At 41.9% G+C, this 26,725-nt stretch overlaps 1 protein-coding gene across 3 annotated transcripts; it reads left to right on the top strand.

Moving 5' to 3' along the window:
* On the top strand, window positions 1–26,725 carry PON1 (paraoxonase 1). 3 transcript variants are annotated; one of them, XM_057731671.1, is made up of 9 exons: window positions 1–151; window positions 8,256–8,326; window positions 10,045–10,100; window positions 11,349–11,517; window positions 14,516–14,642; window positions 17,791–17,991; window positions 19,208–19,289; window positions 23,038–23,166; window positions 26,308–26,725. In XM_057731671.1, the coding sequence occupies exons 1-9, from the start codon at window positions 78–80 to the stop codon at window positions 26,464–26,466; spliced, it is 1,068 nt and encodes a 355-aa protein (XP_057587654.1). In that variant the 5' UTR covers window positions 1–77; the 3' UTR covers window positions 26,467–26,725. The 3 variants fall into 3 exon arrangements, 2 of the variants coding, with proteins under 2 accessions (XP_057587654.1, XP_057587655.1); XR_009053189.1 differs by lacking the exon at window positions 26,308–26,725 and adding an exon at window positions 21,815–22,544 and having other exon boundaries at window positions 38–151; window positions 23,038–23,084; XM_057731672.1 differs by lacking the exon at window positions 23,038–23,166 and having other exon boundaries at window positions 38–151.

Genomic DNA, 26,725 nt, shown 5'->3' with positions numbered 1-26,725 from the left:
CCGGCAGGCAGGGTTTCCCCGCCCTTCTCCCGTCGGTGCAGGTGCATCCACCAACCTTCCATCGTCTGCCCCAGGCCATGGCGAAGCTGATGGTGCTCACCATCCTGGGACTGGGGCTGGCATTCTTCAGGGATCACCGGTCTTCTTATCTGTAAGTTGGGTGGTGGTGAGGGCTGCAGCCCACCCGCGTCGTGTCTGTCCCACGCCCCTCGCCAGGCCCTGGAGGCTCCCCCCACTCCCAATCTCAGAAAATCTGCAGGCGAGCGCTGAACGTACATCCCACAGCGATTTCATAAATATCCAGCTTTCTCCAGCCTCCTGAAAACATATCCTTGATCATGGCCTGGGAGAGAGGTTAAAGAGACAGTTGCCATTGGTGTGAGTGGCCAAGCTGTTGGCACACACCCACATTAATTTTTCATGAATATGGGTGTATTTTGGCTACAGATTCACTTCTCAACTTTGGTTCAAAATAGATAAAAGGGGGACTTGATACTGTGTAAATTAGGGAAGGAGATCCTGCCTTGACTGCCTGGCCACGGCACAAAACCTTCCCAGCTTGGAAATTCTCCATTTGAGGCCGCACGGAGAGACAGAAAACTCGCGTGCGGAGCGGAGCAGGTGGAAAGGAATGGGCGCCGTGATGGCCCACCCGCTCCCGTGGGGGATGTGGGGGGGGGGGTCAGGGGAGAGACTTTGGCACTGGCATTTGATGTCCTGGGCTCTTGCTGTGTCCCTTGCATTGTGGGATCTTGGGCAAATCACTTTACATTGCTAACATTAGCTGCTTTAGTAAGCCTCATGTAGGAAGCACTTAACAATGTGCCTGGGAGATAGTAAGTATTCAATAAACGTTGGTGCCCTGCTTCCCTTAAAGTATTTTATAAACCTTTAAGTACTGTACAAGGGAAAAAGGTTTTAAGAATGTGTCAGTTGTTTTGTAGTAACTTTTTTTTACAGGGGTTTAAAGTCTAAAGATCATGCTAATCCCTAAGGCTTAATCAATAATACCTCATTATTTACTTTGAAGTAAAACATTACTAAAAATCAAATTAAACATTTTGGATTTTTAGAAAAAAATCGTATGACCCTATGGACTGATTACAAACACATTCAGAATAGGTTTTTGTAACTATTGGGGTTTTCTTTTCTTTAATTGTTGATTATTTTTGGAATCACGAACTATTAGAAAAAAGTTAAGAAACAGCAATTTGGGGGTTTTAATCATGTAAAAATTATGGCTTGTGGATTTTCATTAATCATGGTACTATTTGTTGCCAAAGGAGAATATATATGTTATATATTATATTTATATGTATATAAATATATTTTATATATATTTGTGCGGTATTACCCTGGTATTACCATTATGAAAATAAATGAGATGTAAATATCCGACACCCCTTCTAGGCTTTCTCCTTTTGATTCTCCATTTACATCTACCCCAGGGTTTGTTCTGCCCACATTCTTCAAATTGCCCCCACACATAGATGTCTTATAAAAGATTACAGATCTGCCAGGAAGGAGTGAGGGTCTATCTTTCTGGTTTACGTTCCTTAGTTTACTCTAAGGATGGAGACTGTAGGCATTTTGTATATGCTTTTGTGTAAAAGTATAGCTTTACCACTACCACCCTGAAAAGTTTTTCTCTCAACATGAAGTCTTAGCTTATTTGATCCAACATTAATATTTCCCCAAGTTTATTCCTTGGAACACAAGTCACAAGATATGCTCCATAAAAAATAGGTTCCTTGGACAAATAAATTTGGGAAATGTTGTCTATTATAGCCTTTTCCTAGAGATTGACAATGCATTCTGGCATCTTGAAAGCTTTGAAAAGTCTTTCAGTAACAGAACAAACAAACAGAAAACGATTTTGCTTTGTCATTTCACAGACTTACTTGCCCACCTCCTTCACTCCCTTTTTTGGTACCATCTATAAACATCCTGTATAACTCTCTGGAATACTGTTTAAGACAGACTATTCTACACCATTGATTTGTACCAAGACTTAAATTTTAACGGAAAAAGTCGAGATCTGGCCTCGGGCAGCAGAGGGACCTTGGCATTGGTTTCTGGGCCCCAAGCCTGATTCTGATTTCTCTGAAGGGACCAAGCATTTTATGGTCATAGTTGAACGTAATGTCAGTCCTCTTGTTGGCCTTGCCTGTGGTTTCCTTTTGTGAATAGGGTGCCTGCCGCAGCTGCTTTGCTGTGGGGTTGCTGCAGTGGGAAGACCTGGTCTAGTTTGAATTAAGAACTTACTATTTTACTTTCAGCACCTGAACCCAGTAAGTGCGGAGGGAGCCTCAGTCCTTGAACTTCTGGCCGTAATCAGATGACTGAGAAGGGAAAAGGAGAGTAGGAGTGGGGTAGACCTCTGGTTTTTGAATGAAAAAAAAAAAAGCTAGAACAGCTGCAGCAGGGGTAGGAACAATGTGCGGCTGGGAGGATGGGTGGTTATGAAGATGGAGGATGGGTGCAGAGCCTTCGAGCAGCCCAGGTAGGGGGAGGAAGGGAAATTGCACCCACTGCACAAAAGGCTCTAAAGCCTCAGTACTCAAAAGGACTGTGGACCAGATGCATGAGCATCACCCGGAGCTCCCAGGACTTGCAGAACCTCGGGCCCCACTCCACACTATTGAATCAGAATCAGCATTATTTCACAAGCTCCTCAGGGGATTTGTATGCCTGTCTCTAAAGTGGGACAGGAGTGAAGGGGGCGGGCACAACCTTTGAAAGAATGACACAGCTGTCGAGGACACGACCAAAACTGGTTAGAACCAATTAGGCCCAAGGTGGCAGAAGACGTCCAGTAGACCTCATTATGCGTTCATTGTAATGCATTAGCATATGCTAAACAACACACCCATAGGCGCCATGACAGGTCCCAGCTCAAAAAGTGGGCGGCGACCCAATTCCTGGAAATCCTCTCCCCTTTCTCCAAATAGCTGGAATAATCCTCCCACTTGTTAGCCTATGAAATTACCCAGCCCATAAAATCGAACCACCCCTGCAACGCTGGGCCTCTTGCCTTCTGAGCTGGCCGGCCCTCTGTCTGTGGAGTTTATTTCTCCCAGGGCCCCGCTCCCGAGACGCCGGAGTTCTGTCTCCGGAATATGTGGCTCTGCTTTCCCTTTCCTCTGGCTCGCTCTTGACTTCTTTCCTGCCTGGAGCCAAGGGCCCGCACTTGGCGGCCGAGACCTGAGATGTGACCATACGCTTGCGCCCCATTTTCCTGCAACCTCTTTACAAAGTCTATTAATAAATCTCCTTCTTACCTATCACTTTGGCTGTCACTGAAGGCCTTCTGCTCCGAGATTAAGGAAGCTGAGCCTCATTAACTCCTGAGACTAGGTGTGTGGTTTCAATCAGAAGATTGTGGGTTCGAGTCCCCTCTGAAGCCAGAGTCCCCCATGAGACACGTCTGGGTTCCCGTCCCACAGGAGGTGCGTCTGGGTGGAGGACCATCTGAGGCACGGCTGGGTTCCAAGCCTATCTGAGGTGTGCAGTTTCAAAGGGACATTCAAATCCTGCGTCACCCATCTGAGAACCAGAGATCCTGGAGGATCCGTAAATGACCTTTATTCCCATTTTAGAGATAAGACCTCCGAATCTCAGAGAAAATCATGAATCTGCCCAAAGGAGGGAAGGGAAGAGATTGTGTCCTGAGACCTGCGGCACAGTCGAGGTGAATCCCCACAGGGGAGACACCTTTTTTCCCTCAGAGACGCGGTGTACGCGAGTGGGTCAGGTTCGTAAGAAGTATATAGTCCTGGGGCTGGAAGCAACTTGCAGAAGAATACCAGATGTGTCTTGAGGGGTTCCCGGATGCTTCTGAGGTGACAGCAGCACAGAAGAAAGAAATAAGAGCGCTCCCCCGATCAGTAGTCTTCCCTGCCCAACCTCATAGTCAGCTGCTGTGGTTTTACAGGGTGCGCACTGCGCATGTCCAGGAAATGCAGAGGACTAAGATATAAACAGCGCCCCCTGGAGAGTGGAATGTTGCAGCCCTGCATCTCTGGGGCAACCTCCTCATTCCTAAAATTGCAGACTGCAGTGCCTGAGACCCTTCATTAGAAGGAAACAACAAAGCTAGCGTCAATATTTCAGCTACCCCCATGCCCACTCCAGGCAACACACTCTAGTGGGAAGAGGGCAGTCGGGGGATTCCAGCAGATCTGGGTTGCATCTCAATTCTGCAACTTTCAAATCACTTTGTTAGTGACCCGGCTTCTTGGACTTTTTAATAAACAGAAATTGATACTAGGTCAGAAGAGAAATTTAGGCAAGGCTTTTTTGGTACTCGTGCTGCAACATAGGGAGGGAAAACAAGTAACGGGTTCCCTTGCTGGCTCCCTGAGAGAGAGCGATCTGGTCCCTTAAATCAGGTGAGGGTAAGGGTGGATCCAGCAGAGGGGCCAGAGGGATGGCTTAGGTGGTCTGCCCACTGCCTTGGTGAAGCTGTGTGCAGAGGTCATGCCCGGTACCCTGCTTTTGCTCCAGACACCTCATAAGTGGTAGTTGGGTTTTTGGTCTTTTGTATCATATTGTTCATAATTTGTCGCAACTGGGCATGCACACAGTTATTTTTAGTCCCTTATAGCTTGTATTCTGTTGTTTGAGGAAATATTTGTCCAGGTGCAAGCATTGTAGCAAAGGGTCCCAGGTCCCAGGTCACAGCCTGTCTCAACTTTACCATTCTGAGCCTGTTTCTCCACCTAATATTACGGGTGCATAATACACACCCATGGCACATGAAAGATACTCTGTAAATATTAGCTTTTATTATTGCCATATGCTATCTCAAAAATCCACCTCTGAGTGATACACTTAATGAGTGATACTTGAATATATATTGTGATAATACCTCACTGAGACCCTAGGCTAAGGACAAATAACTCACTGGCCCTCCTCTATCACTACCAACGTTGTCTTCTCCATCTGATGCACTAGCCTACTAATTCCACAAAACAATTCAGCAGACATCTACCAAGTACCTTCTTTTTCCTTGAGCGCTGTATTCATGTGGGAAGTCACAGGGATGACTAGGATGCAGTATTCACTAACAGATTTCAGAGTTTACTGTGAGCAGTGAGACCACAAACTGATTACTGTAAAACGATATGGTAAGAGACTTCCTATATGTATACGTGAAAGTTCATGAGGATAAATGAAAGAGTTACTAAGCTTGTCACAGAGGATCAGGAGGAGCTGCAGACCGTCACGAGTAGGAATCTTCCAAGTGGATTAGCAGGAAGAAGGGAAAACTTGCATGAGCAAGTGAAAGGAGGAGAGAAAGTGATGTAGAGAAAAGGGTCCTTGGTGTCATGGTACCTGATTTCAAATCCTCATTCCATCCTTTTAAGGATAGTAGGACCCAATAAAGAATATTGAATAATGAGGAGTGTGCAGTGGCAGAAGGTAGACAGGGTGAGGATACATATGGCCCCAAGGAAAGTTCCAGAATGGATTTCTTAATGCATAGCTAAAGATCCTTGCTTTCTTTAATAAGGAGCTGGCATGTATTTGCAAAGAATAATTCATAGCAAGCAGTATGTGATTTCTGAGAGTTCAGCAGCTTATGAATCAGTGACACATCTCAAATATTGAACTTTATCCTTTAGACCTGGAACATTTGGACTTAATCAAGCCCTTGACAAGATATTTCCTGATAATTGAAAATAAAATAGAAAAATATGGGCTGGATTACAGTAACATAAGCTGAATTGTCTTCTGGCACTTCTGTCACTTCCTCCAGCTTTTTGGAAGCAGTGATACCAGTAAATTTTGCTGGGCAGAGGACCGAAGGTGATCTTTGCATTCATACTTCAGTTCCAATCCCAGCTCAGCCACTTCATAATTTTGTAGCCTTGAAAAGCCGATTAATCTTAGTCATCTGTAAAATAAGGAAAACAATACCTTAGGGAGAGATTTGAGGATTAAAGCAGAGTAATTACAAACACACACACATACACATACCACATCTTCTTTTTTTTTTCTAAAATTAATTTTTATTGAAGTATACTTGATTTACAATGTTGTGTTAGTTTTTGCTATACAGCAAAGTGAATCAGTTATACATATACCTATATCCACTCTTTTTAGATTCTATTCCCATAAAGGTCATTACAGGGTATTGAGTAGAGTTCCCTGTGCTATACAGTAGATTTTTATTAGTTATCTATTTTATATACAGTAGTGTGTATATGTCAATCCCAATCTCCCAATTTATCCCCTCTTCCCCCTTGGTAACCACAAGTTTGTTTTCTACATCTGTGACTCTGTTTCTGTTTTGCAAATAAGTTCATTTGTACCACTTTTTTAGATTCCACATATAAGCTATATATATTTGTCTTTCTTTGTCTGATTTACTTCATGCAGTATGAACCACATCTTCTTTATCCATTCATCTCTTGGTGCATTTAGGTGCTTCCATATCTTGGCTATTGTAAATAGTGCTGCTATGAACATTGGGGTGCATGTATCTTTTCAAATTAGTATTTTCATTTTCTTTGTATATATACCCAGGAGTAGAATTGCTGGGTGATACAGTAGTTCTATTTTTAGTTTTTTGAGGGATTTTCATACTGTTTTCCACAGTGGCTGCACCAATTTACATTTCCACCAACAATGTACCAGGGTTCCCCTTTCTCCACATCCACACTAATATTTGTTATTTGTATGACCAGCATCTTTAAATAAATGAAATAGAGTAGAAAAGTTAAGAATGTATTAAAGGTATTAGGGTGAGTATCCTTTTGTGAACTGCATTTAAGGTTTGTGTGTGTGAGTGTATGTGAGTGTGTGTGTGTGTGTGTGAATTATGTGTGTTTCTACCACGTAAAATGCTTTTCCTAACATAGGTCTTAGTCTGAAAAGTTGGTAAGACACTGCTCCAAACTTTCCCTTTTTTCCTTTATTGTAAACTTTTGTGATTATAATGTCAGATTTCCATTGTTGAAATATCTTTTTGTGTCTCAGATCATGGGGGCAGATCCCAACTTTCTTTTGAAGTCTGCTTTCTAAGATTGTACCCAGCATTCAGTGACCCACCCTCTCCTTGCAGGCCAGGCCTTCCTCATCTATCCATTCACCTCTGGATCTCTAGCACCTAGACTGGTGGTTCTCTACTGTCTGTCTCAGGGTGAACCGTGGTGCTTCAACAAAGCTGATTGCTACACCCCACTGCTAGCCTCTTACCTCAGAACCTCTTAGAGGGTGGAATTCATCGCCAATGGGGTGGTAGTAGCAACATACTACATTTTTATCTGAATGAAAAGATGAAATATCAGTCACTTCCAAATCCCTATTATTTTGTACCATCTTGTTAAGAATTGTATTCAAAGTATCCAGTCACCTTTAGCCCATCTGCCTCCTTCTATGAGACTAGATTATCGGTAAGGCAAGTGAAAAGTTTCTCTGCCTGTCTATCTTTAGTCAAATAAGATATCTAGCGGCTGTTGGATAATTGTTGCTACTCACTATAACTATATTGTATCATCAGTTCTCAAAAAATGTTTATTGTTTAAATCTCTTGGCTGTGCTAATGTTGTGGTCCATTTCTTTCAAATGCCACATCAATAGCTCTGTGCTGGGCAGGCAGCCTGCTGGTACTTCCTTCTCACATCTGTTCTTTTTTCCCTTTGTCCTTCACTCAGATGTTCCCCACGATGTTTATGCACTCAGATTTAATAAGTTACATGTGTGTGTGCACACGTGCAATGCCTTCTTATATTCTGGCCTTGAGTATGATTTTCTGAAGTTATAAATCCTTTAAGTACACCTGCATTTTTCAAGTAACACACCCGAAAGCAGATGCCCAGTCCAGGCTTTGGGGCTACACTGGGCAGATGGGCAGGAGACCCATCTGTCAGCAGCCCTAAAACATCAATGGAATAAATTGGAACCATGTTGCCATTTAACCCAAATTTTCACTTAGGACTCCTGACATGGCTGATGAAACAGTTCCTGTTCTGCCAAATGGCACAGAACCCTGAAGAGGACACTACATATCTCCTTTGTGCATCTACCCACCTCTGCTAAATAACTACTGAATGTTGTGCCCAGGGACTCCACGTGTCTTGCTCAGGCCTGGTCTGGTGGAATTGCTCAGGTTTCAGGGACCTCGAACCCTGGAGTTGAAACGCAGGCAAAGTATAGTTAAGGAGAAATTTATTGGCTACTTACCTTTGCAACTTAATTATAATTTCTAGATAGTTTTATGTGTTTTTTGTTCCTTTCTTCTCTCCCAGAAAGAGAATGAATGCTTCCCGAGAAGTAAAATCCATAGAACTTCCTAACTGTAAATTTGTAAAAGGAATAGGTAAGTATTTGAGAAGAGGAAGTATCTCGCTTGAATCTGAAGTATTATCTTTCGAGTTATTTGATTAATACACCTGTTAAATTTTGTTCAAAAATAAAACTATGAACCAGGAGAGTATTATTAAGTCAGTAGTTAGTTGTGAATATCAAATAACTTGACTTTTGACTTTACCAACCTACTGTCATGTCAAGGTTTTTGACTGTTTTCTGATTCTTTGTTTTTGTCTGCTCCATTTAGCAAAAACAGTAGTCAGACAGTGTTTGATTTTATGGTAATATAACCTGAGCAGATGGCAGAGGAGGGACTGAAGAGGGATAAAAAGCAATGAGTAAAGGGTAAATTTTTTAAAAGACCTCACACATCTTTGCAGTTACTGCAGGGCTTCTCCTTATTCATCTCTCATTTAATATCTGGGAGGAAAATTTTTCCCAGAAGCTCTCAGCGGGTTTCCCCTTAGATCTCATTAGTCAGAGCTAGACAACAGGCTGGTGCCTTAGCTGCAAAGGAAGCTGGGAAAATAATTATGGGGCCTCCTTTGTGGGAGGCAGACCCTTCAGCAAAGATAAAAGGACCAGGGAATAGCTGGTAGGCAACCGGAGGGAGTGTCAGAGGTCTCAAGTCCCCATCTGGCTTCCACTAACCAGCTTTGTTATTTGAGAACAACTTGTCTGACATTCGTGCTTTTGTTATTTTTAAAAAAATTTTTGTTGGAGTATAGTTGATTTACAATGTTGTACTAGTTTCAGGTGTACAGCAAAGTGAATCAGTTATATGTATACATATATCCACTCTTTTTTAGATTCTTTTCCCATATAGGCCATTACAGAGTATTGAGTAGAGCTCCCTGTGCTGTGCAGCAGTTTCTTATTAGTGATCTATTTTATATATAGTAGTGTGTATATGTCAATCCCAGTCTGCTTTTGTTATGTTTTGAGGGGTTTTTTTAGAATTATTTATCTCAGTTGACTGAGGTTGTAAAGACTAGACCACACAACAATGTAGTTAGCATCAATAAGCTTGGTCAGATGTCTTATAGCACAATTTTTTTTTCTAGAAAGCAAACTTGATATTGATATTAAATATCACTGGATAATTTGAAAAACAAACATCTCCACTAAAATTATTAGTACCAAATCAAAAATCCCATATGTCTCAAGATTGATTGAAATTCAAAAAATTTACATTTACTTAAAGCATAACTAATTTGGTGATTTTTTGATGTTTATAATTAATAGTAAATACATATTCAGCATATGAAATGTATCTGCATTTTAGCCAAAGCATGTGGAATTTGTTTATATTTCCAATAGGGTTTTCAAAGAGTTTATTTGATTTGGAATTATTAAGTATCAACATATACTGGGAGTTTACTCTGTGTCTTTAAAAAACAGCAAGTTATTTTCAAATTACTATATCTTTTGTACATCTAGTGAATTTCTATGTACTTTAAGAGGTTTCTGGCTCTAAGGAAAAAGTTCTAGTCCATCAATTTAAAATAAATATATTAAGTGTACATTTTAAATATCCTTTATTACAATATATGAATTGCTTTTAATTTTTAAATAGTCACATGAGTCAATTGGAATAAATAAATGAACCTATCAAATAAAAGCTAAACATGTAGTCCTATTTTCAAGTTAGGAGGGATAAAGGAAAGGACCCTTAGCTTCCTGCAATAGTCTGAAACAATCCGTGCTGTCTATTCTCTTTTCTGACAGAAACTGGCTCTGAAGACATAGAGATACTTCATAATGGACTGGCTTTCATTAGCACCGTAAGTGTTTCCTTTCACTTACCGTGCTCTGAACCATTTCCTAGGACTGACAGCTTGTCTTTCGTTTCAGCCTTTTAATACAAATGCCCATCTTCAAATAAAATGAGCAGTGATATGGTTCAAAAAACAAACCATATATGCATTCATACTCATGTTATGATTATAATAGCATGTGTTCCATGCATATTTGTATTCCCGTGTGTACACTGAACTCTTATACTCCCTTACCTTCCACTGTTTCAGTTTGTGAATCCAGTGAGTTCAAGAATGGCTTCCCATTCATCTGGCTATTCCTTGAAGCACTTAAGTGGTGTATTCAAATATTTGCTAAATTGAGTGTATGTAAATGTGTGTGTATATACATCCCCTCACACATCATTTAGATTTTTATCTTTTTTTTTTTTAACACTTTTCAGAATAAGCCTTTTAATTTAAAACTGTTGGTACGGTATTCCACAATTTCCAAACTTTGAAGAGAGAAGCCACCATGTTGTTGAATGTCTCCCGCATATAGATCATTGTGGTAGGTGATGTAGCTCAAAACAAAGGAAGTCCTCAACGTAGTCTAGGATAACAGATTTGATAGGATACAGTATACAAGTTATCTAGCCATTGAAAACCCTTTGCTACCTGCTGTAATTTATTTAATCCAGTTTTCTCCTTTGAAGATGGAAGACTAGTCATCCTCTGCAAAAGTTTCTCACAAACTTTTTTAAGCAACAGGAATATATATTTCCAGCAAAACCTTATAGGGGACCCCAATATCTAAAATAAATAGCAGCTGTGTTACTCTACCTTCAGGCTAAGAAAGGAGTTTTCCCCTGGGCTTACTAGACTTCCCCTAAACCTTCATCTCTGAGATGCTTCCAAGGAATCTGCCAGGGGATGGTTTAAAAACCATAACCCGTGTTCTCTCCGTGTTTCTTGCTTATATTATTGAAGCCTATTAGTAAATGCCTCTTTGGTCTGCTCGTCATGTTTTTATCTTCATGGGATGGTAGCTGTGATATTCAACACGCATGGATGTGCAGCTGCTGATGGAAGGGTCTGTGCCTGTTGTGTGGGGGCACCTAGTGGAGCATGTGGTTTCCGGAGCCCCACAGGCCTATTGAGCAAGCCAGCTAAGAGGCTTCCCATGTGGCCCTGTGGCCGAACTAGACAGGGTGAACCTACGTGCCATCTACCACCTCCACCAGCATTTGAAGTATTTGTAATGTGCCTTTGTTTTCTCCTCCATTATTTTATAAGGGATTACAATATCCTGGAATAAAGAGCTTTGCATCTGGTAAGCCTGGAAAAATACTTCTGATGGACATGAACGAAGAGGATCCTAGAATTGTGGAATTGAAGATCACTGGAAGTAACTTTGATCTATCTTCATTTAACCCTCATGGGATCAGCACATTCACAGATGAAGGTAACAATATTTAATGTTTATTAAAAATAAAACCAAAATTTAAAAAACTGAAAAAATGTTTATGAATGAATATTTCTTTTCATCCAACTAAAGTATAATCATGAATAATGTTCTGGGTTTTAAACTTACCCTCTATATTAATTAAATATAACATTATAATCATGTAAATGCTTGAGAATGTTAAAATATTTGAGATTTGCAAAGCACCTAATTTTTAAAAATACCAACATTCACATTATCCATATAATTACTGTAGTAATAGTATTCAGCCCTAATTATTACGGGTTTTTACATTTTAAAGAATTTTACAGATGCAGGCATTTATAGGAATAGATTTTTCCAATGTAATACACCTGCAACCTGCGGATCCACTGACAGATTGTCACCTTTGATGCCTCCCTGCCCACTGGTGCCTCTGGGTGTCTTCAAACTGCATCTCCACATTTTAACATGTTGCCTCATCCCTTATGCCTTCATCCCATTTCTTCCCTTCTTTTTCCAGCCATTTTCCTTGGTCTTTACATCAATTCTCAACTCCAGTTGCGCATACAAGCACCTGGAGAGTTTTAAAAAGCCTGATGCCCAGGCCCCAGCCCCACATATTCTGATTCAGTTGGTCTGAGGGAGGCTTGGGCAGTAGTGCTTGTTACAAGTTCTCCAGGAGATAAAAATGGGAGACCAGGGTTGAGAACCACCTCTATCCTCCATCTCCTCATCAGACAATCCCTCCTTTGGTCCCTGCAGACTTTTCCCATTTTGGGGGGGGAGGGGCTAAAATTGCTGTCTCGAAAGTCATCAACAACGTCTTGATTAGCAAACTCTCTCTTCCAGCTTTCCCCCTCTGCCTCTCCTTCCTCCTTGCCCTGCCCTCCCCCCTCCCCCCCCCTCATTTTATACTGCTGACCACTTTCTCCTTCAAGTCAGTCGCCCCTCCCTGATATTCCAATACACTTTTCTGTCCTCATTCTGATCCTGCTGCAGTTTTCTCCCCTCTTCATTATTTTGTCACTCATTTCACATTCTCTGGGCATTCCCCAAAGGACCAATCTTTTGCCTCCTCTATTTTCTCTGTTTCAGAAAGTTCAGCCATGTCACAATTTTAACTGTGCCGGCTCTCTAGGAGAACACACCCCAAGTGGATTATTATTATTATTATTTTAATCAGCTCTTCAGTTCTCTCCCTTCAGCTTACTAGACACTTCTATTTGGGTTCCTCTCCTATAGCCACGTTAAACTCAAAATGTTGAAAAGTAACGCTTTATCCTCTTATCTTCCCTTTTGCGTATTTACCCCATATGACTTCCCTTCTTCCATGCATGTATACATAAAACATACATATATACATATATGTTTCCCTTTCAGTGACCTCTTCACCCATTTACCAACACTGTATTTAATTTTTTAAATATTTTAGGTGCAAAGAAATAGGGTGTTGGGTGTGGGCATGCTCTTAAATTAAAATGGGAAAAGTAACCACATAAATATTGCACAAGACCTTGTATAAATGGCTTTTGCATTAAACGCTACATCACGGATTCCTTTAGAGCTACTTTGCAGTGGCTGTTTAGAATTTTGTTGTGGGGGAGTACCATGATGCAGTTCATCTGTTGATGGATATTCAGACTGTTCCCACCTTTATGCTCATTGAAAACAATGCCCTAATAAACATTCTCGTACATATATCTTCTGTGAATACTTCCTTAGGATAAATCCCTAGAAGTGGAATCTGCCGTGCACAACGTGCATCCGGGTTTTAACCCTCACTTATGTTTGATTTCCGCCTCCCTCATTCCTCAGCCATCATCAGGGACTTTTGATACTTCCTGTCAAATACCTCTCTTATCCTTTCCTGTCTTTTCCTGTCAGTGCCATCTTCCTGGTCCAGCCCTTCTCTCCACATGCCTGGGTTACTGCTGTACCCCTAGGTCATGTTACTCCTTGGTTGAAAGCCCCCTATAAGAAAGCCCTGGATCCTTACCCTAAGCCCTGTAAGACTGACCTTTGCTCCTATTTCTATGGCTTCAGTCTTTCTTTCACTCCTTCTACTCCAACTACAACCTCACCATTAAGTGTGCCAAGGGAGCTCCTGCCTCAGGCCCTTTGCACATTCTCTTCCCTCAGCCTGGAACACTCTTTTCCCAGTTATTCACACGGTTCGGTCTCTCATTTCATTAGATCTCTGCTTTAACATCATCTTATCAGGACTTCCCTGACTCCCATGAAGAAGACCTCTCATTACTCTCCATCCCTCTATCTGGTTTTATTTTCCCTTTGTAGCACTTAACACCAATTAAAATGAACACTTGTTTGTCAAATGGACTGATGCGAAGCCTCATAGCTGGCTTTGCTGTTCAGATTTCTTCAGTTCAACCTCCTAAACTTTACACTATTTTCCTTTAAACACCAGTTTGGTCACGTCAAAGCTTTCCAAAGACTCACTGCTTCCGAAGGCAATGACTATGGTCTAACTTCACTTGCCAACTCTGATCACAACTTTTTGACCACTTAGACTGGACTCTTTCATGTTTTACTGACTCCCAAAAGCTGCTTCCCTTTGATATTATCTCTCCGGTGCTCTTTTTATGGAATTTATCATCTCACACTGTGTAAATTACACCTGAGCACACCTTCTCTTATTGATATTCTTCACATCTTTTATCTCTTTTATCTCAGTGCTGCATCTTGCTGAGACCATTTGCAGTAGAAAGCTTAATAAGCTCTTTGGAGTTTTAGTGTCAAGGGCTGCTCATTCTTAAGTTGAGGACTTTTCTTTCCCCCTGTGGAGTCTGGAGTTTTTAGAGACTGTCACTGGGTCTTCCTTTAGCCATTTTTCTTTGGAGCAATCACAAATACTTCTCTCTACAAAGAGATGAAAATATTCCATCTGCCTGACACCCTAAGTACTGGTTGGAGGTGGGTTGAAATTGCTTTTTAGAGACAGGGCTGACAGCTGAGAGCTCCGTTAATGTTTCGATTTTTGTTTTTAATCTCTTCTCAGATAATACCGTGTACCTGCTGGTGGTGAGCCATCCAGATTTTAAGTCCACGGTTGAGTTGTTTAAATTTCAAGAAGAAGAAAAGTCACTTTTGCATCTGAAAACTATCAAACACGAACTTCTGCCTAGGTACTGCGATATGTCATATTTCTGTTTTCCTTTAACATCAGCGGATGTTTAGTCCACTTTTAGTGTTTCCTTTTGGCAGGGGGTGGGGGACGGGGTAGGGGGGATAATGGCAGCTCTCCTTTCTCATGATCACAAACTCCTCCAAATGTTCTTCTGCAGAAACTTGTGAGGGGTCAAGCCCCTCATAGAAGACCCACCCTCTTCCTCACACATTTCCCAGGTTGGCTGGATGCTGGTTTATGGCTCCTGGCCTCAGGGAACGTTCCTTTAAGCTCTTACCAAGAAAACACTCTGCTCTTCTCGAAAACCAGACTTAGTATTTCAAACGCAAACCAGTTTCATAGACAAATTTCACATTTTGAGCTTGTTATTGATTTTTATATTAAAAGATGGACTCTTACGTGTTTCTAAAAATTAGAAACACATACCTAAGGGGAGGTCTGAAATCTGGTGCCTCTCAGACCTCCCTGTGCTGCCTCTATTGCTGTTTGTTGGCACATGATTTTTGAAATAGCAGCTCTGTGGTAACATGCAGCTCCATCCCAGGCTCCTTGACAGTATAACATGCAGAGAAGGAAAACACACAAGATCCCAACACAAAGTCCATGTCCTCGCTTGCCTTAGGGTTTTGTTTATGAGGAAGTGACAGATTTAGGAAAATAATCTGACACTCTCTTCCCAGTTTTTATTCTCTAATCTTTATGATTTTCTAGAATCCTAACCTCTATTTGAATAATTTACCCACAGAATTAAATTATCTCAGCATTTGTATACCTAGATTTCTTTCAAACTATGTGGTATGTACCTGCAGGTGCCTAGCAAAACACCTGGTCAGTGATGTGTGCTCAGTGTTACCAGTGCTCCTTCCTCTCCTTTCTTACCTGGTGGATCTGAAGATGAGGAAACCGAGATGGGAGAGAAATCAAGTTACTGGATGAGGGCAATCAACCAATTAGTGGCCATTACAAACTACAGCCCAGGTCTTCTGCATGAAAGTTCAGAGAACAGCTTTTGGTGGGAAAGTTGATTCATGCATTCATTCAACAAATGTATTTTGGAAAGAGAATGAGGGCAGCACGTGGAGAATGTGCCAAATGCCATAATCTAAATTAGGGGAAAGCATGCCGACTAGAGAAGCTGGGCTAACGGTGCTAGTCATGGTCACAACTTAACGAGCTTCAACTGTAAGTCAGGTGGTGCGATAACTGTCTAACAGGTTATTTTATTAACTTTTTGCAAATATTTGCTTCATTAGGTTTTGTTACTATACCATTCTGGGTTGAAAAGAAAAATGAGTCCTGGAGTATTTAACTTGCCTCAGGGACCCTATCAGTAAATGGTCCAAGTGGAATTTTAACGCTTGTAGCTTGAGCCCATAGCTTGTGCTCCGAGTCCCTATGAAATAGGGAAAACTCATTTTATTTGTTTTACCATTTAATCTTGGAAATCTCCATTTTGTCCAGTTTCCCAGGGTTAGAGCATTTTTTTTTTCTGGGCAATTGCACATAGCTTGGTCTTTGGCAATATAGAATCAAACTATAGTTAGTGCCACAATTAACTAAAATTCTGCTCTCTCAACCCAAAGATTAGCCATGTATATTTTCTGCTTTGTATCTGATGGTTGCGTATGTGATTGTCTATAGCATCAATATTGCCATGACTAATCTATTATAATCTGAGCATGCTATTCATAATAATAATAATGCAGTGGTCATCACTGGTCATTCTCCATGTACCAGGCATGGTGCCAAGGTCTTCGATTCATTATTTCTTTGTATTCTTACCCCAACCTTTCAAGGTACAGAGAGACTCAGAGTTTAGTGACGTGCTATGGCCCCACGGATGATAGCGAATGGAGCTCATCAGATTTCAAAGCTATTACTCTAAACCTTTCTGCTCTGCTCCTTTTTATGCAAAACCGCAAAGGATTATAAAACATACTAATTTCAGAAATTTACCTTTAAGAAAGAGAGGGAAAAACCCCAGCTTGCAGGCTTATGCCTGAAGCCTGTACAGACTAATCCTAAATTCCTAGACCCTTTTTCTCAGGTAGTTCCAGTGGCTACCATTGATGGAGGCTTTGTGAGTGGCAGGCTCCCCGCAAAGCAGACAGCAGGCATTGTCTCATTGTAATTCCCACTGCAACGCCGCAAATGAAGATCCTGACCCTTAGTCTTATACTAATGAGCTGCATGACTTTGGGAAAATCATTTAACCTCTCTTTACAGATGAGAAAACTGAGGCTCCGTATGCTTATCAACGTCGCCCAGGAGCCCAGAGCTGCGTCAGAGCTGATGTGCTGGCTGTGACGCCCTCCGCAATGGAGCGGAGATAATTCTCTCCCAGATAATGGCCCCCGGGAACTTCTGTCACCTCAATCAGCACAGAACGACTCACTTATGTGTTCGCTGTTGTACCTATTAAAGCAGAAAAATAGACTCATATATCTTAGATTTCCAGTAACACAGAGAGAATCAAAATCAGAACAACAGCAACAAAAAAGCCACAGCATCCTATTTCTGAGCGTTCTTGCTCATGGACATTTCACTCTGTTTAGAATCATGAAGCTTTACGGCTACAAGTGACCCTGTAAGGTGGAAAGACAGACCAGTCCATCTCCTCCTTTTTTTTGTAGATAAGGAAACTGAGGTCCTGGCATGTGAAATGATTAATTTTCTCTAGATCACACAGCTAATAGTAGCAGAGCTTTAACTAAAATGCAAGCCTCAAGATTGCCAGGGTTTTTTCCACTGCCTGATGCTGCTTTGGACTGTTCTATATGAGCAGAAAGAAATGTGGCCCTGATAATGTTTCCTGGCCTAATTTAATGTCTATGGAGTTTAGTCTATCTTCACACACACACACACACCCCCACACCCACCCCACAGAACTTTTTTAAAGATACAGTTAATAGGATTTTTATGTTCCATTGCTATAATAACCTTTTCGGGTTTCTTAGGGTAATTATTGTCTTTGAGGATTATATAGGTGGAACTGATTTCACTTAATTCTTAGCTGTAACCACTATTGTGAAGTCTCCATCCCATTTTTTGACTTTATGAGTAGACATTAATGAACACCAGTGCGTAATCCTGTAACGTACCATGGCTTCTCCTGCATGTGTCGTATGCATGTGTTTGAATTGCAGTTTGAATGACATTGTCGCTGTGGGACCTGAACACTTCTATGCCACCAACGATCACTATTTTGTTAACACCTACCTGAGATCCTGGGAGGTATATTTGGGTCTGGCGTGGTCACAGGCTGTTTACTACAGTCCAAATGAAGTTCGAGTGGTGGCCAGAGGGTTTGATTTTGCTAATGGAATCAACATCTCACCTGACGGCAAGTACGTGAACTCTTTAAAATGCCATGCATACCCCCAGGTTCTCCGTAGACATCTTTAGAGCATATTCATTTTCCAGATAATGGGATGCATTTTAATATGTTATCCCAGTAAGAGGAAATTGGGGAAAATATAAAATATCGTAAGTTTTCAGGGGGTAAAATATATCAAATTAAAAATTTTCTGTTTTGTGAAGGCATACTCTTTTAAATATCTTTTTTGGGGGAAAACGTGCCTTTCAAGAGGGGGTATGACAGTAAACATTTAGTATTACTAAAAAGCTTTGTTTTGGGGGAAGGTTTTTGAGTGTTTAATGAGATTAACAATTTGTAGGTATATATATATATATATATATCAGTAGTGCTGGTTTGTGACATTACAAAGAGTTTGTACCAAAATGTAAATCAAGGCATTGCTTCCTTCATCAAGAAAGTGTTACTATGGGGAAAAAAAGTCAGCTTCTCTAAGTAGTGTGCTTAGTGATGTAGTGGACTTACATTATTTTCTGGTGGTGACTGTGTAACAATTTACAGAGGCACACTGGTCTGGGGACCACACTTTGGGTAGCATTGGTGTATATATAAAATCCTCCTCTTCTTGTATCATCAAGGATGTGTAACATACTTAGAGGGTTAGTAACATATTTAGAGAAAGCAACACAGACAGTTTTCAATTATTCACATCATCTTCTGGTCTTCAAAAATAGCAGATAATCATGCAGTCATTTCTCTCTTTGTTCTGGGATGCACTGTGCTTAGACTGGCTACGGATCCTTATGATGAATGGGACATTGCACTCAGGGTAGAGGGGAGTAAGTCTCCTCTCAGATCCAGCCAAGCACTTGTCTTCTCTTGTGATTTCTCTGGACTAAAACAAGGGACTAAAATGTAGAACCTGGGGCTTGCCATTTTGTTGACAAACCAAGAAAAGCATTGTCACACTTTTGCTCCCAGATGTTAAGAGCTGGTGTTAGAGCTAAGTTCCTTCCCTACTAGTCAGAGCCAACTAGCTTCCCACCTTTAGAAATAACTTTTCAAAGATTAAAACCCCTCTGTGTGCTGTCAACTCATTGAGAGTTGACATTCCTTCAGAATTTGGTGTGCTTTGAGACAGGTTCCATTTTCCAGTCTCTAAGCAAAGTTCTTCCCTAGGAAGAGTTACTACAACTTCGTGGTAAACTTCTGAATCGTGCTTTGATGTAGCTCTTTCTTCTTTGAAGGTATGTCTATATAGCTGAACTTCTGGCTCATAAGATTCATGTGTATGAAAAACACGCTAATTGGACTTTAACTCCATTGAAGGTAAGATGTATTAACACTATAAGTTTGCAGAGTGATAATTAGATTCTAATTGATTTGTGAAGTTAAAAGTGAGGAAAAAAGGATTGTCTAATTGGAGTGGGTGAGAACCATTTTTTCACTCCTTTATTGTCATCAGCATCACATGGGTTTGTTGTTCACTTTTGCTCAGCTGCAGATGGGCAGCAGCAAACCACACACTTCACCTGCGAAACTTCCATTCTTTCTGCTCTAGTGAATTTTAAGCTTGGCGTTGTGTTCTTCAGTCTTTCCTTCTTTCTCTCCTTCCTTCCTTCCTTCCTCCCTCCCTCCCTTCCTCCCTTCCTTCCTCCTTCCCTCCCTCCACCCCCCTCTTTTTTTTCCCCTCCATGTCGATGGAACAGACAATAGCCTCAACTTGTATAGACAGCACAGTATTTCTAAAGCCGGAGTGCTCACAGTGGCTGCCAGGGGCCCGGCAGCCTGTCACTCTGCTGCCTTTGTCTCCAACCCTCACCCCTGGGGCTGAGCCTCTCCTGCCTGAGTATTTCTGGAGCTCAACACGGGGCACTTTTCTCTCTGCTCAGTTGTTCTTCCCCCAGATCGCTATGGCTCTCTCCTTCATATCTTTCCAGACTTCATTAAAATGTCACTTAAGCGAAGCCTTTGGTGGCCACCTAATCTAAACTTGCAACTCTGTTCCTCCCTAAACACACACACACACACACACACACACACACGCTTTCTATCTCCTTTATTTTCCCTTCAGCATCCTTTGCTGACACATTTTGTCTTTTGCTTATCCTCTCCATTGTCCATCTGCCTCTCCCACTAGAATGTAAGCTCCACAGGACAGATATTTTCTCTATGTGTTCCTGGAAGAGTTTCCACACCTAGCAGGCACTGAACAAATTAATTGTTAAATTAACATGCTGGGGCCGGGCATTCTTTGGGGGTTCATCTTTACCCAAACCAATTCTGATCCAATCTGAAGTTTTGGGTCAAGAGGAGTAAAACCACCAAGGAGAGGAAAGAAAAAGTAAGAGCAAAGTGGGGCGTTATGAAAGTAATGCTTTTGAAAAACATGAAGACATTGCTCCCCTGCCAGGACCGCCCACGGCCTGAAGCACTGTCGCCAGGCCCCATGTGACTGCGCCCATCAGCGCATGTCAGGGACTGCCCTGAGGGGCTTCACTCCGAGAAAATTACCTTGAAGCAACATCAAATGTAACATCATGTTTGACATTAAAAATCATTGGCAGGGCTTGTTTGGTGTTAGCTGAAGTAAAATGGAATCGCACACACTCATACTGGCTGAGGGAATAAAAACCAATTGTGGTTATAACAATAGGCACTTCTGCAAATTGGAAGTTAAAGGATTTTTTAAGAATAAAACCCCATCCAATATACATTGGGCAGAGAGTGATGAAGGCGCTGCTACTGCAGAGGCAAGACTGAGGGCACAGCTTATTTCGGGTTTGGCTCCCACTTCTGGCCGCAAATCATGCCTGTCTCCTGACCTAACAGTTCAGTTGAGGCTCCCTGCTCCTTGACGGTAATGTTATTCTTTCTTTTGAAGGATCATATTAATTAAGACCAGTTAATTGATACCTGGAGTCCCAAGAAATTTGACAAACTGGCTGGGGTTGTTCTTAGAGTTTGTGATGAGATGTGGACAGGTTTATGTCCTGAGAAAGTGTGGTATACACATAGAATGAAATACTATTTAGCCTTTAAAAGGAATGGAGTAGTAGTTCATGCAGTAACGCTGATGAGCTTGAAGACATTATGCGAAGTGACATCAGCTCGACACAAAGGGACAAATATTGTATGATTACACGTACATGAGGTACCTAGAAGAAGCAAATTCCTAACGAGAAAGCAGAATAGAGGTTACTGGGGGACGGGGAAGGCAGGAATGGGGAGCTATTGGGTACAGTTTCTGTTTGGGTTGGTGAAAGGTTCTGGAAATGAATCATGGTGATGGAGTCATAACATTTTGCATATACTTGATGCCACTGAATTGTACACTGAAAAATGGTTAAAATGACAAATTTCATGTTACACGCGTTTCATGTAGTCATGTTATACTGCAATAAAAACGATCTCCTCCTCAAAAAAAAGAAAAATCCAAGACACAGCCAATGAATAGTCTCATTTCAGTGAGTTTCAACTCTAAAACTTGGGATATTTGTTAACAGAGGTTACAGTTTTTCCCAAAGAGAAAAATCTATTAAGTTTCCTTGACCAAGGCGTGTAAATGTTTCCACTGGACTACGTGGAAGTGTGAAACGTGGTCTGAGTGTGCATCGCGGTGAGTTAGTATTGCTAGGAATTACGGATTTGCAAGGGAAGAGTTCATTGCTGACATTGCTGAGCCCAAGATGGGCTCCTTGCTGGGCTCAACTCTTCCTCGGCAGGACCCAGGCCTGCCCCTTGCTCAGCGGGTGTGCGAGGCAAAAGGAGCTCGTTAATTATGTGCTGAATGAATGGGACCCCAGGCTTCTGTGTCCTTCTCCTACTCTCACTGTCCTCCCTCATCTCTGCAGGCTTTCATCTGCCGTGGAATTCACCAGTTGGCCATGACCCCTTCCGAAGATAACAGCAGAACCCTGAGACAAACGTTTTCCTCACATAAAGAATTTAACATGTCAGCCTAGAATGTCTGACACTGGGATAGGTGGGGTTTGGGGACGGAGAAGACTTGGAGCTGATTTTGGCCAGAGGATGTTTGCTCAGCCACCTCCTTTGGCCAAACTTGCGGTTTCCAGGGCAGGAAGGAGTCACGATGCTGCGTGAAGGTGAAAAGGAAGCTCTGCCTTGCTGCTGGAGCCCTCTCGTCCCTTCATGGCCATGTGGGGAGAGCTCTCATTTTGAGTAGGAAGCACAAGGCAGCGTTGGCTCACTGCAGCTGTCCGCTCACGCTGTGGCCTTTGCAATGAGTCACCGCCAATTATTCCAGGGTCTCTGGGCGCTGAGGTATGCTGGCCTCTGTTTGAGGTACACGGTAGATATTGTTTCTCCAACTGAGAGTTAGAGGTAAACAAATAGATGCGATTGCTCCCCGGTAGAAGGCAGCCAAGATGATGAATGATGGAATTAAGAATCGTTGGTATTATTTATGAGCCTGGCACAAAGCCGCGACAGCAATCTGTGCAGTCGTCACATGCTTGCAACTTCTATTTAGAAAATAACCAGCAGAAGAACAGGGAGCTGAATAACCTCAGGAAGCTGAAGAAGAAACTTTTCCTCAACTCCAAGGCACATATTAGACCCCAGGTGATCATCTCTCCTCTGGCTGCCCAGCCTATGATTAGCCACTAAAGAAGAGCCTACATTTCATTGATGTTCTCATCAGAAACAAATCTACATTTCCTGGTTGTTTTCTGAATGCTTATAAAAATATCATTTGCGCATGCCGTTTTAGAAGGAACTGTTTCATGCTGCACTTAAGACTTTTTTTTTTCTTTCAGTTTTAAGTTCATGCACAGCTGTTAGCCCACATGCTTTCATCTAACTTTTAACAGTCTTTCTTGGTTTTCTGATCTTCCCCTTCCCTCATGTGTCCTGGAAACTGGCACAATAGTAGCGTAGGTGAAAAGCTCGAGGAATTCCCCGAGCGCTCGTGAAATGGGGCAGACCTGTCATGTGCCCAGAGCCAGGAGTGTGGTGGCGAGGACAGGGTGACGGGTTTCCCTGATGTATTGTTCTATCATCTCTCAGAATTTTTTTTCACTTTCTATCCTTTCTCTTCTTGGTTTTAATCTGGAAGCCTCTGGACTTTAACACACTCGTGGATAACATATCCGTGGATCCTGTAACAGGGGACCTTTGGGTTGGATGCCACCCCAATGGCATGAAAATATTCTCCAAAGACCCAGAGACTCTTCCTGCATCAGAGGTTAGTTTGAAACAAGAATCATATCAGCGAACTTCTTCCCAGCTGTTTTTCAGTTGAAAACATAAATCCCAATTACATGTACAAATAAAAGGGGGACATGGATAGATGACCCAAATGATCCCATATAAAAAGGAATTTGAGTTTGGGAGGCATTTGAGTCAGCGTCTAGGCGGGAGACAGATGGTACATGTAAACTGGGTAATTCCAGCGGATTTAATGGGGGCACTATGTACGGAGATGCGGGCACAGGTAGAGAAATGAACAGGGGATAACGTAGCAAGCACCCCAGGGCTAACAAGGGAAACAGGAGTGGTTACCAGAAGCCAGGACAAGGAGAGAGCGGTGTGTGGCGAGGGTGCTGGGAGGGGAACCTGACCTCTGGTGCAGGGAGGTAGCAATCCGCAGGGCCCCACAGGGGGCTGGGGGGGCGGGCCTTCGGTAAACACCCCGCCTCCCTCTCAGTCGCCCTTCCCCCTCTGCTGCTGCTCCTCCTCACCTTCGCTGGGAGGTGGAGGGCGGGGAAGCCCCGAGTAGGCTCTGTAGCGTCTGAGCAGAGGACTGGGTTAGGGTAGCCAGCACGAGACGGGGGTCCGTATCTTTACTCCAATAGTGAGTTTCTCCAGCTTGGCAATTCAACATAGTTTAAAAAATACAGTGTACCACACGATTGTGGTCTGATCATTTGTGTTACCTGCCTCCCTGTTCAACCCCCTTTTCCTGTGTGTCAGTACGTGCACAAATTCTTGTTATGGACCAGTCCCAAAGCAGAGATGGCCATCCTCTCCACCAAACCGTCCTGGCAGAATGGGAACATAAATCACTTACTGGAATGATCTGGGCTTAAAAGACCTTCTCTTCCATCTTAGTTTTAGTACCCCAAACCCTATTTGTGTCTGTGGTCTTTTTTCGGTGGATTGTTTTGGCAGTGCAAACAAGAATTTGAAACTCAGTTTGTCATGGGTATTTGAATGTTTACTGTAACTTACCTGGGGTTTTCTATTTGGAGTTTTCGGTATGTACTAATTATACTTGTTATTTACATCAAATACACAGTATAGTTTTTGACATAGGTTACTTCTATGTATTCTTTTTAAAACTTAGTTTTAAGAGTCAGTCTCATCCCACCCTCCACCCCTGGAAAAAGAAAAGATTTTTTTTTAAGGCTTGTGTCTCTTGGATAAGAAACGAAAACCAAATCTGTATTTCCAGTTACACGTTGGCCCTGCATACCCTTTATCTCTGGGTTTACAGTACAAGACAGTTGTGACCATGGTGAATGGCAATCCTTTGTGCCTTTTTCTAGTTCTTAGCTATTAGGACTGCTGCGTAGTACGCCGAATAGAATTGAAGAAATGTATGCTGTGGTGTGTTCACTGTTCAGAACTGCGCAGAATGTTAGATTCTCATTTGTTCTTGCTTGTTAGCTTATTTGGTGAACTTGGGCCATTTGCGATAACATGGGCTTAGTTTGCTGTTCTGGAAAAACAGTACTCCCTTTCTAATGATGAATCTGGTAAGGAATAGCAAAAAGTAATAACAATCTATTATCTAATGTGCTGCCTCACAGAAGAGTGATTTAGTCTTATTAGAAAGTGGTTTCCTAAAGCCAAGGTGCACCATCAACTGTTTCCCAGTAACTACTACACGTGAATGCTATAGCAGTTTCCTAAAACATTGTCTTTGGCGCCAGCTGTTTTGGAGAGGGCCTTTTTTTTTTTAATTATTATTTTTTGGGGGGTACACCAAGTTCAATCATCTGTTTTTATACACACATCCCCGTATTCCCTCCCTTCCTTGACTCCCCCCACCTCGAGTCCCCCCGACCCTCCCCGCCCCAGTCCTCTAAGGCATCTTCCATCCTCGAGTTGAACTCCCTTTGTTATACAACAACTTCCCACTGACTATTTTACAGTTGGTAGTATATATATGTCTGTGCTACTCTCTCACTTTGTCTCAGCTTCCCCTTCACCCCCCGCCCCCTCCCAAACCTCGAGTTCTCCAGTCCATTCTCTGTATCTGCGTCCTTGTTCTTGTCACTGAGTTCATCAGTACCATTTTTAGATTCCGTATATGTGAGTTAGCATACAATATTTGTCTTTCTCTTTCTGACTTACTTCACTCTGTATGACAGACTGTAGGTCTATCCACCTCATGACATACAGCTCCATCTCATCCCTTTTTATAGCTGAGTAATATTCCATTGTATATATACATGGAGAGGGCCTTTTAAATGCTTGCATTGACCCTTTAATAGGAAGCACTAGCCTTCCTATTCTGCCGTATTTGCTGTTTTCGTTTGTCGGTATCTGTTCTTCAAGTCATTGTATTTTATCCTAAAGCCTTTAGAAGAGCACGAACTTGAAAGGGAATTTAGAGTTAAGTCCCACCCATCTCATTCTACAGATGAGAAACAAACAGTAAGTGGAGGGTACGGCCAAAACACGACCCTGGGCTCCTGCCTTACAGGATGCTCCTTAGAGTATGTGAATCATATGAAATTACCATTTTATTGGCCAAAATGGTCAAATATTGGCTATCATGTATAGTCATCTTAAATACTACTATACTGCTGCTAATGATACAATCATATTTCTGCTGAACTAAATGAAGGAAACTGAACTCATAAAATCTTAACCATTTCGAGTTGGGACCTTAAATTCAGAGGAACGATGAGTGTGGTGGAGAGGTATGTTCTTTTTTGGGTAATACTCTTTTTTGTTTTTGCTTTTTATTGCCACATTTAAAAACCAAGAATTAAGTGTAAACATCCAAATTCCTAGCTTACCTGAAAATACACAAACACTGGCCTGAATTCCTGCATGGCAATAATTTGAGCACTACTACCCCTCCCTCCCCCAATTTACCATAGTCCCCACTGCTCCTTTATGTCTCATACCCAGGCTGTGCTACTGACTTATAGCTCTTCCGGGCCTCCACAGGTCTCTGAGTCTCTAGCTCTGTTAAAGATCACCTGATCAAAATCTTTTTGTCAATGAGGAAACAGGTATCTCATATAGAGAGTAATTTTGGAACAAAATATGGTTTACCTAAAGGCTGCTTCTTATGGATAAACGACCCCATATTTAAAGTTATGCCTTGAGTGACTTTAAAAAATATTAATCTAATGTTATTTTTGTACAGGTGCTCCGAATCCAGAACATTTTAGCAGAAGAACCCAAAGTTACAGTGGTTTATGCAGAAAATGGTACAGTGTTACAAGGAAGTACGGTTGCCTGTGTGTACAAAGGGAAACTGCTGGTTGGAACTGTGTACCACAAAGCCCTTTATTGTGAGCTCTAACAGGCCGATTTGCACCCAGGCCCTGACAACTCGGAGGTCTTCATTTCAACCGCTTGCCACGTTGAACGGGCCACAGTAATCTCATCTGAACAATGAATTGCCAACCCTAAATTTGGACATCACAAGAGATGAAAGTGTGTTTATCTGGGAACAGATACGATACATAAGGCCTTTCGAGAGTACAATGTCAGATCAGTCTTGAGATATTTGAAAACCTCATTTACCAATAAAAATCCTTTAAATAAAAGTGCTAAAATCA

The sequence above is a fragment of the Hippopotamus amphibius genome, chromosome 4, assembly GCF_030028045.1.
Source record: "Hippopotamus amphibius kiboko isolate mHipAmp2 chromosome 4, mHipAmp2.hap2, whole genome shotgun sequence".
Classification (NCBI taxonomy): domain Eukaryota; kingdom Metazoa; phylum Chordata; class Mammalia; order Artiodactyla; family Hippopotamidae; genus Hippopotamus; species Hippopotamus amphibius.
The sequence above is the reverse complement of the archived record's forward strand: the minus strand, read 5'-3'. Positions and strand labels throughout refer to the sequence as shown.

Bases quoted from the DNA above. Each gene is read 5' to 3' on its own strand.
- PON1 (XM_057731671.1), top strand. From the start codon at position 78: ATGGCGAAGCTGATGGTGCTCACCATCCTGGGACTGGGGCTGGCATTC. The intron at 19,290-23,037 runs GTAAGATGTATT...TTAATCTGGAAG, and splicing joins GGACTTTAACTCCATTGAAG to CCTCTGGACTTTAACACACT. The intron at 23,167-26,307 runs GTTAGTTTGAAA...ATTTTTGTACAG, and splicing joins AGACTCTTCCTGCATCAGAG to GTGCTCCGAATCCAGAACAT.